The following is a 12,669-nucleotide window of genomic DNA, read 5'->3' as shown; positions in this document are numbered from 1 at the left end:
GCTAGGGGGTCTGTCGGAAGTTGAATGTAATCGTCTGGTGATGGCAAGAATACGGTGAAAACTGTGTCGCCGTAATGAAGGGATTTAAGACGAGGTGAATATGATTAAGAAAAGGAAAAAAAAAACATTACATTTGAAGAACTACCTGTTGATTTTTCCTATGCCTGTTTGCACTGATTTAAATGGGCGAGATAGGGTTTAAAAGAGAGAGAGAGAGAGAGAGAGAGAGAGAGAGAGAGAGTATAAGTATTTTCACTGGAGGATTCGGCGAAAAGGGACACATCGTTATCATCATCACTGTCATAGTCTTCACCGTCGTCGTCCTCGTCATCATTATTGTTATTATTATTATTATTATACACGCCTTCGAAATTCTCATTTCCACACTGCTTTAAGCATACTCTGAAATATAATAATAATAATAATAATAATAATAATAATAATAATAATGATAATAATAACAAAAACAATAATCATAATAAAACTTTCTCGTCCCCATGGTAACAGTAAACTTGCTATAATAATAAATAAATCAATAGAAATATCTTTATCTCCCCCGTTATCAGAGTAAATGTGAAGTGATAGGTTAGTACTTTCTGGTCTGCCGTTGTAACACATCCTCTGGAAGAAAATGGATGGCAGGGAGAGAGAGAGAGAGAGAGAGAGAGAGAGAGAGAGAGAGAGAGAGAGAGAGAGAGAGAGAGAGAGAGTTTCAGCCTTTTTTATGTATCGTATAGGAAAATAATGTTTGATTAGAAAGTTCCCTTGCACCTCTTCTCCCTACAATTTATCCATCTATCTGTCTATCTGTTTATCTATCTGTCTGTCTGTCTATCAATCTGTCTATCTATCTGTCTACCTGTCTATCAATCTACCTATCTATTTACCACAGAAAGACGATCTGTTCTCACCTAGGGGAGCCTCTGCCCTCCTGAAGGCGAACGTATTCTTGTATGCGACTTATGCAGATTACACCACTACTAAATTGATACCAAGAAAATGCAGAAGATTATTCCAGTGCCACATGCAAAATAAATAGCTTTGGAGAAGGTGCTTGGGAAATAAATGACTTAGGTGAAGGTGCTTGGGGGTTCCTTGGCCCGTGCGAGCGAGATCCTGCGTAGAGGTAGAGGTTAGAGGTACAGGTAGAGGTAAAGACAAGGTTAGTAGAAGGGGCATTTGGTATATTTTCGTAGTCCATGCAAGGTACGTGTATGCAGCAGGTCAACTCTGGAACTGTCCTCCTCTGTCTGTATTTCCTGCTGACTGTGACCTCCAGTCTTTCAAATGCAGTGTGTCCAGGCATCTCGAAATGAACGGATCTTGAATGTGGCTCTCTGTTAGCTGTGTGTGTGTGTGTGTGTGTGTGTGTGTGTGTGTGTGTGTGTGTGTGTGTGTGTGTGTGTGTGTGTGTGTGTGTGTGTGTGTGTGTGTGTGTGTGTGTGTGTGTGTGTGTGTGTGTGTTTTTCATGGAGGGGACAGACTTGTGGGCCTCTGGCTTTTGGTCCGTTCTTCCTCTTATTAAAAAAAAAAAAAAAAAAAAAAGGAAGGTTCGGGGTAGAGTAGAAGTAGATGTAAGATTGGTTTAGAGGAAAAGATATGACTAGTGGTTGTTGTTGTTGTTGTTGTTGTTGTTGGTGGTGGTGGTGGTGGTGGTGGTCCGTCCTTCAGAAACAGTACATACACCGTGTGGGGGGAACCGGCAGCCCCCTTGTGGTAGGCAGCACCTCGCCAGGGTCCTTCCCACGGCGAGGTGCAGCCAGGCATGGCCAGTGAAGGGGGGTGTCGGGGTAGGGGGGGCAAGGGGGGACGAGCGTGTTAGTTTAGAGGTAGAGGATTGGATTAGAGGTAGAGTTAGAGGTAGAGGATTAGATTAGAGGCAGAGTTAGAGGTAGAGGATTGGATCAAGGACTGGATAATGGGACGAGGATTGGATTAGAGGTAGAGGTAGAGAATTGGTCTAGAGGTAGAGTTAGAAGTGGAGGACTGGATTAGAGGCAGAGGCAGGACTTACATGGGAGTTAGAAGGGTAGGTATGACAAGGTTGGGTGAACGTGTCAATAGGTATCTGGAAGGGGGGGGAGGTGAGGCAGGAGTATATAAGGAGAGGGACAACCAGAGATAGGCCAGTGTCACCTCCGCTGTCCTAGGGTCCACAAGATGACCGTCCTCTCCCATTGCCTTGGCCTTATGATTTGCGTGGTGGGTGTCCTTCAGTTGGTCCATCTTAGCCTTCTCATGGTCGGCACAGCTCTAGTTTCCTCTTCCAGCTAACATCAGATGATTTTTTTTTTAGAGCTAAGAGTGCGCTAGTATTCTCATCTCACCCAACCAGACGATTTTTTTCAGCAACAAGAACTTCATAACAGCGGAAGGGAGAGAAGTTGTTGGACTTTTTCGCCTTTTTGCAGCTTATTTCCCGTAGCTCAGTGGCAGAATTAAAAAGTATTTCGACTCTACTTCCTTTCCATAGCACTTCCTCTTGACTAACATCATGTCACGGCTCAATCTTCAAAGTGGATCCTACTCAACCTTTATATGTGCATGAATAGGAACGGGTCAGGGATAATGATAATGGTGATGATACTCTTAACATTATTTTTGAGGATAATGACGATGATGATGATGGTAATGATGATGATAATAATAATAATGTCTGGTTTTCAGGTGGGCGTGACGTCTCTGATACGCCTAAAAGATGGCAGGTGAGTCAGTTTTAGCATCGTAACCACCTCATTGATTTCTGGCATTGCGGTTTCCTCTTTGTCTTCAGTTTGTCTCGTTAAATTCTCTCTCTCTCTCTCTCTCTCTCTCTCTCTCTCAACAAATGCACATCACACTTATCACATCACATTGTCACATTGCCTTCAGGCTCATAGTAGAACATCTTATATTTATCTCCGTCTGAGAATTTCCTTGAGTGTTCTTGTGTGCTGTGATGGTGATTGTAGTGATGAAATGGTTGTTGTGGTGGTGGTTGGTGTGATGCGATGGTGATTGCGGTGGTGTGATGATGCTTCTTGGGATGTGATAGTGATTGTGGTGGTGTGGGTGTGATTGTGGTGGTGTGATTGTGGTTGTTGTGATGAGATAGTGGTTGTGGTGGTGTGAGAGTGGTTGTAGTGATATAATGATGGTTGTTGTGTGATGACCTAGTGTTTAATTTTGATGCGTATGTGATGTGTAAGCATGGTGGTTTTGTGTCCTCAAGAAACACAGGAAAAATATACAAATAATGTGTTTTTATTACGATCCATGGTGTCGAAAGCCTACAGTGTGAGAACGAGAGTAGATTTAGCTGTGTAATTCACCGGGTCGGTCATTATCACTTGATGGTCGTGATCGTCAGCTTTTACCCTCCCGGAAGGGAGCTGAGAGCTCATATAGTCCGATCTAAGGGCAAGGCTGTGACCTTCACACACGCACACACCCGTCCCCTTGCTCAAGGGGGACAGTAACCACCCACTTCGTCAGTGAAACTTTTCGCAGCCTGAGCGAGGCGCGAACTCCCGTCTGCCAGATGGCAAGCGAGAGCGTTACCACTGCACCAGCATCGTGTAATGTGTAATGTGCTGATATGACAAATCCTGATCCCCTTAGCCTAGAGTGTGTGAAGGAGGGCAGGTTCCCACACCCCGACAACTGCTGGGAGTACATCGAGTGTGTCCCCAACCCCGTCGCCTCAGGGTCCCGCCTCGCCCTTCGCCACGGGTCATGCAGGGGCGGCGTCTTCAGCCCTGAGGTGAAAAAGTGCCTCAGCCCCAGACAGGTGAGTGAGGCAGGAGTCCAAGCATCATAATATACATAATGCACTCTAAGTCCAGGTATCGCACTGTTCTCATAACTCTAGAACTGTTATTCATGCATTTCTGTTTTATTCGTGATACTAACAGGCTGTTTTTTTTAACTCTTATAGATAGATAGATTGATATAGATACAGGTATGGATATAGAATTTTTCTGGGGTGAAGAACAAGTGGTTTCTGTCCCCTAAAATGTCTGGACAGTGTAGCTTAGCCCAGGACGCTTCACTCCTGGAAGGTCAGTAAAGAAATGTGTGATAGACAAGCAGAAAAAATATAAGGGAGATCTTATGCAGTGAAGGGGTCAGTGAAGGCCATATCGGACCACCTACAGTTCAGAAAGTCTCTCCTAATTTGAAGAAAACTGTCTGGTAGTACATTGATTAAAATAAAAAAATATTTCAAGATGGTAAAGGAGTAAGTATGGCTTTGATCCTGTCTGTAACTGTCATACTGTAGCCTGTACGTAAAAATATGCGCTTCTTCAATGAACCTCTTCACTCCGATGAGGTATTTTCCTACTTAATTTTAGCTGCCTTCAGACGGTTTTCCTAAGTTCAAGGAGAGAGATCAGGTCGTGAAGGGGTTGATGGAGATTATTCATAACCTCGTCACTGCAGATTTTTTTTTTTTGTTCAAAGTGAACAAAATCAGCCTGAAGTAGCAAGAATATTACCGAAGAAATATCGTATGGGATTCAGGGGGTTACTATGGATTCTTCTTGCTCCCAGGTAAAGAACTGTACCAGCATGGGCCGCAAACCTCGCGCTCTGGCCTCCGACCCAACTTACAGCTACATATGTGACGAAGACAACAACGGCTTCTTCTGTGCCAACTGTAGGACTCTCGTGATCTGTGTCAACGGCCAGGCGCACACCGACGAATGTATGGGAGCAAATCTCTGTGATGATAGACAGGAGGACTTCGGAGGGGCTGTCTGCTACCCCCACAGTCCTGAGAACTGTATGTGCAGTGGTGAAAATGAACTTCGCAGCGATCCATACAGTGAGCGGATGTTCCTTGAGTGCGAACATGGGAGCGAGGAATCAGTTAGCCACGAATGTTCAAGACATATGACTTTCAGTGAAGAGGCTCGGCGTTGTGTGTACCCCGAAGATCACTACACATGCCAAACTTCTGGACTCTTTGCGGACCGCACGGACTGCTCGAAGTACCACGGCTGCACCTTCAGCATCACCAGCGGCTGGGTACACACGCCCTACCAGTGTCCCTGCGGCCTTATGTTCAACGAGGGGACTGAGGAATGTGAAGATCCGTGCACATGGCCGACAGGTAAATTCTATCCCGTCCCCACTTCTCACTCCTCCCCACAACTCCACAACCCCGTCTTTCACTTCCCCTTCACATTCGTCCCTACCACTCCCTCCCTCCCTTGCCCCTCCTCATCCCTTCTTACCACTGTCTCCCTCTCTTCCCTCTCCTTACTCCTCCCTTCCCCCTCCTCATCTGTCTCTTCCATCACCTCCCCCCTCCCCTTCCTCCTCCCCCCCTCTCTCTCTCTCTCTCTCTCTCTCTCTCTCCCAGCTGAAACACCTACATTCCATCAGTATCCATAACTGAATAGGGTCCAAGTCGGGCTGAAACAATAACATCTCCCCAGCCATCGACTTTTCCAAATATGTGCATAATTCTTGCAGGGAAATTCACCTGTGAGACTGAAGGCCGTTTTCCCGACCCGAGTGACTGTGGGCATTACTACGAGTGTGTGGCCGGCACCCAGACCCGCCATGAGTGCCCAAACGACTCCACTTGGCTGCCTGCTGAACACCATCCCGGTCATGGCCTCTGCGTGCCTCCAGATCAGAACCCAGATTGCCGCCCTGTCACCCCGCCGAGCTGTGTGGTGCCCGAAGGATGGTGCTCGCAGGGTGATGCTGACGATCCTTGTAAGTATAAATTTACTGTTTAAATTTATAGGGTGATGCTGACACTCCTCGTAAGCTTAAATATACTGGATGATGCTGACAACCCTTGTGAGTTTAAATTTACTGCCTCACTGGTACTTTGAAGTGCCTGATGGTTTACGGATTTTAACGCCCCAGTCAGAGTCAGTCATCCATAGGTTCAACCCTGAAGATGTGACTGGAGGCCTTTCGATCAGGTAACGCCATCAAGTATCTCCTCTCCATGGCAGCAATTCATGACACTGAGAAACAAAACCCTCTGATGTTTTTTTCATCTCCTGCCCATGTCAGCTGCGCCTGAGTGTGATGAAGGTGTTGTTGGTTGCGTATGTTCCCCAGACACCGGTACCCTCTCCTGCATCGCCGGGTATGAGGCCGTTGACGGCGCTTGTGTAGGTGAGCACCGACACTATCTTATGTACCATCGGCAGCAAAAAGTCTGTCTCTTCTCCTCCTTCATAATCTTTGAAAAATCAGTCTTATGAGTCTGCAGTAACTAACAGTGGTGACTTCGGGGCTAATGTCTCAACTAGTTCCCGGCATGAAAAAATGAGACAGTCTGAATTACCTATCAAAAAATTTCATGCACATTTTCTTTGGAGGATCATTGTTTATCCTCTTTCCCCTACTGAACTGTGTCTGGTGGGTTATCGAGAGTATGTGGGTCACTGTTGCAGACGTGAACGAGTGCGAGGGTGAGAGGAGCCCCTGTGGCAGCGGTGAGGTGTGCCACAACAACGAGGGAAGCTTCACCTGTGTGCCTGAGCCTGGATGTCCCCCTGGCTTCGCGGGAGATGGCGGTGTGTGTGACGGTAGGCTGGCACTGTGTACTGAACGGGTCAGGACATAAGAGAATAACTGATTTTGGGTGAAGACATGAGAGAATAACTGATTTTGTGCGAAGACATGAGCGAATAACTGTTTTAGTGTGAAGACGTGAGAGAATAACTGATTTTGTGCGAAGACATGAAAGAGTAACTGATTTTGTGTGAAGACATGAGAGAGTAAGTGATTTTGTGTGAAGACATGGACGAACACCTGATTATGTGTGCTTATATTAACACTCCGACTGTTGATCATAATTTGCTGTTACCTTTAAGACAAGAATGATCATTATTTGGTACTGTATGCCTTTTTTATTATTATTTAACCATGTAGTGTCCTGTTAAAACATTGATTGTAGTCAGAGTGTTTTTATCTGACGGAACTGGGCCACTCCCACATCATAAATACAAAGTTGTGGTTGCATGAAATTCAATGAGCCCTAGATGTGAGGTAAGAGTGAGTCTCCTCGGTTACTAATCTAAATGAGTCTCCTAGTCTGACAACACTTGCTCATCAATATCTTCATAAGGTTAAGAGAGAGAGAGAGAGAGATTTAGTCATTATAATTTCGCGTCTTTCTTTGAGGACACTGACCATCAATTTTTACTTCACGTGCCTGTATTTCCAGACATTGATGAGTGTGCGGATCCTGCCAACAGTCCGTGCCAACCCCACGGCGACTGTGCCAACACGGAGGGCTCCTTCACCTGCACCTGCCAGGAGGGCTTCACAGAGGGCGGGATGGGATGTGAAGGTGAGCGAAGTTTCCTTGTGTGTAGTTGATGTCTTTATTGCTTTATTCCTATTATATTTTATTATTTTGTTCTTACCTCCTTGCACAGTGTTGAGATATAAACAGGGCGGTCTGTAAATAGCGCTCCACTGGAAACGCACTGAGTATGTTATGGAGATGCTTAGTCTGCTGGTGTGGGCGTAGGTGTGGCAGTGTGAGTAGGAAATGAATAAACGATGCAGGATAGATACTGATAACGCTAAGCCGTCCATGCAAAACACGGGAAATCACCAAGCTAAGTTAAGCACAGGACATCACCCCAAACAGATGTGGATGAATGTGACGTTGAATTTTCTTCCCCCAGAGATCACCTGTGTAGGGGAATTGGGGGCGAGGGGGAGGGGGTGTTACTGGGGTGATAAAAGGAAGGAGTGGCATAAGGTACTGGGGAGGAGGTAAGTGTTAAAGGGAGAGTTTGGAATAAGGTAGTGGAGGGGGGGAAGGGGGAGTATTGATAGTGGAAGAGGGTGTAGGGGAAAGGGGAAGTAGTAACAGTCTTAGATGGGGAGGGGAGGAGCCGACTGGATTATCAGGGAGCCCTGTACATACCTACCCACGTACTTTCCTACCTATATACCTACCTATGTACCTACCAGCCTGCCTACCTTCCCACCAACCCACCTACTCCCCTCACATCAGTTAATATTCTCTCAGATGTGAAACAGAAGGCACTGATTAAACATGATTATGCTTCGTAGATGTGGACGAGTGTGAGGTGGATGGCATTTGTCACAGCAGCGCCATCTGTGTCAACACCGAGGGCAGCTACACGTGTGCCTGTGACGAGGGATTCGCTGGAGATGGCCAGAACTGTGAAGGTGGGCACAGCATCGCAAAAATACACCAGATTTTCGTTATATGTCACCCTTTTTGCTGTCCATTTCCGCTGTTAATTCCACAGTAAATAAAAGAATATTAAATTTCCATTGCCACTTATAAAACTGATTTGTGGATTCCTAGGGATTGAATGATGAGTGAATGAGTGTGTGGCTGTATTGGCGATAGTTCTTCCCCGTTCCTTGCCTTCTGGGCCTTACCTTACCCAGCCATAGGTGGGAAAAGGAGATCAGAGGTCAGAATGATGATGATGATGATGGCGAAGTCTTTCTTTGCCTTCTGAACCCTTCCTAACCCCATCATTAGGTGGGAAAGTTTTCATGATGATGATGATGATGATGATACTGTGTTGTTATTCCTAATCTCACAGTACTCATCAGTGTCCTTCCTCTTTGCCTTCAGACATCAATGAGTGTGAGACTGATGATTCCCCTTGCCCTGGTGACTCCATCTGCAGCAACACGGAAGGAGGTTATGAGTGTGAGTGTGATGAGGACTTCAGACTGCGAGATGGAGTGTGTGGTGAGTGTTCTTGTTCTTCCCTAGTGGTTCACCTCTACTTCATCACTAACTAGGGAAGGTGTGGTGAGGCAGGCCAGGTAATGACCCTCAAACAATATCATTTTTAAGAGGAAAGTGAAAATCTTATCATGAAGAATTTATAAGAGTCCCAGGTAATTTTTTTCTCTGTGATGGTAATTCTTCGTTTTCTTATCTGTGAATTTTCTTTTCAAGTCAATACCAAATATTTTTGCAATTATGGAAGAAAATTTTGTGTGAAGGAGATTAATTTTGAGAAGTGTATGTGTGACTGATGTAGGCATTATACATTGCTATCGGTGTTTGTGTATAAGATGACAGTGAATTGACAGTGTAAAGTTACCTCTGTGTGTGTGTGTGTGTGCGTGTGTGTGTGTGTGTGTGTGTATCAAACCTACCTACCTACCTCCCTACAGCCTTACCCATCAACTTACATACACACCTATCCATCAGTCAGTCTGTGTTCCCTCTACACTAGTGTGGGACTGTGACGTGGTGATGGGCGACCAGTGCTACTTCGTGGGCAGGCAGGGTGCAAAGACCTGGGGCGATGCGGTCACGTCATGCCGGGAGGAGGGGGGAAGGGCGGCCGCAATTCAGGATATAAGCGCAGGAGCTGTGAAGGACGCCGTATTTGCACTCCTAGGTGAGTCGTGAGCCTGTATTCTCCCTGACACCCCTTCCTAAGCGATTTATCCTGCTTATTATATATGACTCGTTGTTTTTGTGTTGCTTACATCATTCTAATATCACCATACTCTGCCTAAGTAACGTACAAATTTTTTTTAACCAGCCAGATTCAAAAATAAATCTGTAAGGAAGAGCTGCTAGGGAGACTCCTTAATGAACGAGAATACGGGCCGTAGTGTTGCTGCTGGTGATGATACATGTCCCTGACTTAACCTAGTCTATCCAGATTTAACCTACCTTCCTCAAACCTAACCTAACCTAACCTCCTCGGGCCTAATTTAGCTTACTCAGATCTAACTTAACCTGCTCGAACCTAAACTAACAGTAATGGGTTTTAACGCAGAACAAATGAAAACGCAGTTCCTACAGGCGTGGGTGAGTGCTGGTGTTGATACCGATGGTGATGGATGCCCCTGACTTAAACTAAACCATCCCGACCTAAAATTAATCTAACGTCATGCGAAGGTGAAGGAGTCAGTTTTGTCATGACGCAGGGCTTGGGCGCAGGGTAAATGAAGGACGCAGTATCCACGGTTATGGAGTGGTAGTCGAATGCCTATTGGACAGCAGACCACTTTTCTAGCCATTGGACACCACTTCCCCAGCCTGGCCTAACCTGACTAGCAAGGATGAATGGAGGGGTTGGTACGCTGATGATAACTGCCCTCACCTAACGTGTCCTTACCTTTTTATTTCTCATTTTATTTTTTACATCTGGACATGGGTGCCCTTCACTCATGTGTCCTTGCCTGTTTAATAATTTCTTCATTTTTGTAACTTTTACTTTTTCTTTGCGTTTTATCTTCGGCTAAATGTGTTGTCTTCGCTCCTTACTTAGCTCCCTACTTTTTCTTCAAATTTTACTTTTCAACTTTGAACAAGGGTGCTTCTTTACTTCGTTGTCGTTGCCTCTCCTTACTTTTTCTTCGTGTTTTACTTTATCTCGGGACCTGGTTGTTTCTTCACTCTTGCCTCATTACAGTCATCCAATATAAACTCCATTGACTTGTGTATTCCTTGCAGGCTAACAGATGGAGTTACTAAGCGTCATCTCCCAAGAAAGGTGTTTTTTTTTATGTTTTTGGGCTGATGGAAGATTGCTGAAACTAATATTGACACAAATTTAATCCTAATACTATATCATCTTGATCCACTGGCACACGATCCTGTGATACAAGGATCACCAGCTCAGTACTAACACCGCCCAGCCACTTCAAACCATTCCTGACATCACTCAGTTTGTTGACCCTAACTTAACGTTGCACAGTTGTAACTGTGACCTAACATTATGAAAACCAAGAGCTGGCGTTTCTACGTACTCTGTTTGTGCCCAGTTTTCTTCAGTGCAAGAGTTATCGTTGTTCTCATTCCTTTGTGTACACAGCAGGTCAACTTTGGAATCTGTACCTGCAGGGGACACCGAGGGAGTGTGGACAGGAGGTTCGCGGGACTCTCCCTCGAAGCCGTGGCGGTGGCATGGCACTGGCAGAAAGGTGACGGGGGGAGTGTTTGTCACAGTGGACGGAATCGGCCCCTCCCAGAACTGCCTCACCCTAGCCAACGTGCCCTCCATCCCGTACATGGGGTCCTATTGTGGCACTGAGAGGAAGTACCTGTGCCAACGGTCTTACACTGACACAAGGAGATTCTATGGTGCCCGCATTGTACCGTACATCACAATTTCATAATTACATCAGCGTTCCACCTCCTACAGAGTGCCGTATAGCGAGACGCTTTACAGTGACTTGGGATGTCCACCTTTCACTAACACCAGATTCTACAATGTGCAAATTGCCCCATATATAAAATAAAAAAACGCCTCTCTCTTTGCCAACATCCCTACCATCCCATACGTGAGGGTCGTGTTGTGTGACACTCAAACCTATCCTAACTCCTCAAACCTAACATAATCTACTCAAACCGAACTGCTACTGGGCTGCCGCTAACACCACGCCATTCTACGGTACTCGAACTGCACTGTATATTAAAACTTAATTTTTCTTGTGACAGTTTTTGGCCTGCCATCTCATACAGGGGGTTGTACCGCCAGACGCTCTGGAATTGCTTGTAATTTCAGCATCTCACTATCACCAGGAGTTTCTGTGATTAAGTGTATAGTACCGTATTCTATCTTGTGGTGTTTGAATGGCGCTGCACCATATGATTGTAATAACAGTTTTCGCCCTGCCATCTCGCACAGAGGGTTTTACGAGGATTTCAAGAATTTCGTGTGTTTCCAACCTCTCAGTGATGCCAGGAGACGCTGTGGTGCTCTGGTTGCATATTAAATCAATTCCAGCATCAGAATATGACATGCCATCCTTTACAGTCAGCCATACTTTGATGAATTGAAAAATTAACTGTGCTTTGGGTGTCTTATTAACCCCATGGCATACCACGACACACATACTGCACACATTACCAACTCTTCTTTCTAACGACCTTCCTGAAACTGCTGGGTGTGTAGTCTGGCATTTTCCCTGCATTTCGGGACACCTTTCACTTGCTGACAAAGCTGAAGTTTCCGATTTCGCGGAGTCCACGAGGTTCACGTTTGTAAATAGAGTTACTGCTCGCTGCCTGTCACTCCCTTACCTTACTGAGTGACTGGGTATTATTTATTTATGATATTTTTGAGACTGAGGACTCCCATACATTATTTTTTCAACAATATTTTTTGTATGGCATATTCAACGAACTGTAAAAAAAAAAAAAAAGGCATTTCATTTATGTAGAATTTCAAAAACACATGTGACCCTTTTTAATAAACTGCCAACACTCTTAACAATTTGACACACTGGAATTTTATGCCACACTATTATTGAATATATATGCTTGACTTATCTCGAATTATGTCGTAAAAATGGACATTATTAAGCCTACATATCCTCAGGTGGCTAATGAGATAGACACACACACACACACACACACACACACACACACACACACACACACACACACACACACACACACACACACACACACACACACAGAAAAAAAAACACAGTTTTAAACTTTATTTTATAGAGCACAGTTCAGTCAGTACAAGGTTGGTGACATCAGTCTGAGGAGGTTATGCGGTGCTGTCAGCGAAAATAGTGCTGAAAGTTGTCTGAAGATTTTTGAAGGGGTATATGGTGCTAGAGAGGCTCCTAAGACCACGAGACTCCTGTGCCATGATGGAGGGCGGCGTAGATTGATGGAGTTAGCGCCATCCCTCCTCCTTCCCCTGGCTCTCCCCCATCAGTATCTCCATC

At 45.3% G+C, this 12,669-nt stretch overlaps 1 protein-coding gene across 1 annotated transcript in view; it reads right to left on the bottom strand.

The window, feature by feature from the left end:
• Window positions 1–2,226, bottom strand: part of LOC145405798 (sulfhydryl oxidase 2-like) — a 29,723-nt gene extending 27,497 nt beyond the window's left edge. The window contains exon 1 of the mRNA XM_080277034.1: window positions 2,117–2,226. Within this exon, the coding sequence (XP_080133160.1) occupies window positions 2,117–2,226 (110 nt within the window). The remainder of the gene's footprint in view (window positions 1–2,116) is intronic.
• Window positions 2,227–12,669: the final 10,443 nt, after the last annotated feature.

This window comes from Coenobita brevimanus, chromosome 68 (genome assembly GCF_032717465.1).
Source record: "Coenobita brevimanus isolate Jiangsu-jjx chromosome 68, ASM3271746v2, whole genome shotgun sequence".
Lineage (NCBI taxonomy): Eukaryota > Metazoa > Arthropoda > Malacostraca > Decapoda > Coenobitidae > Coenobita > Coenobita brevimanus.
Note: the sequence above shows the minus strand (reverse complement) of the source record. Positions and strands in the feature narration are given on the sequence as shown.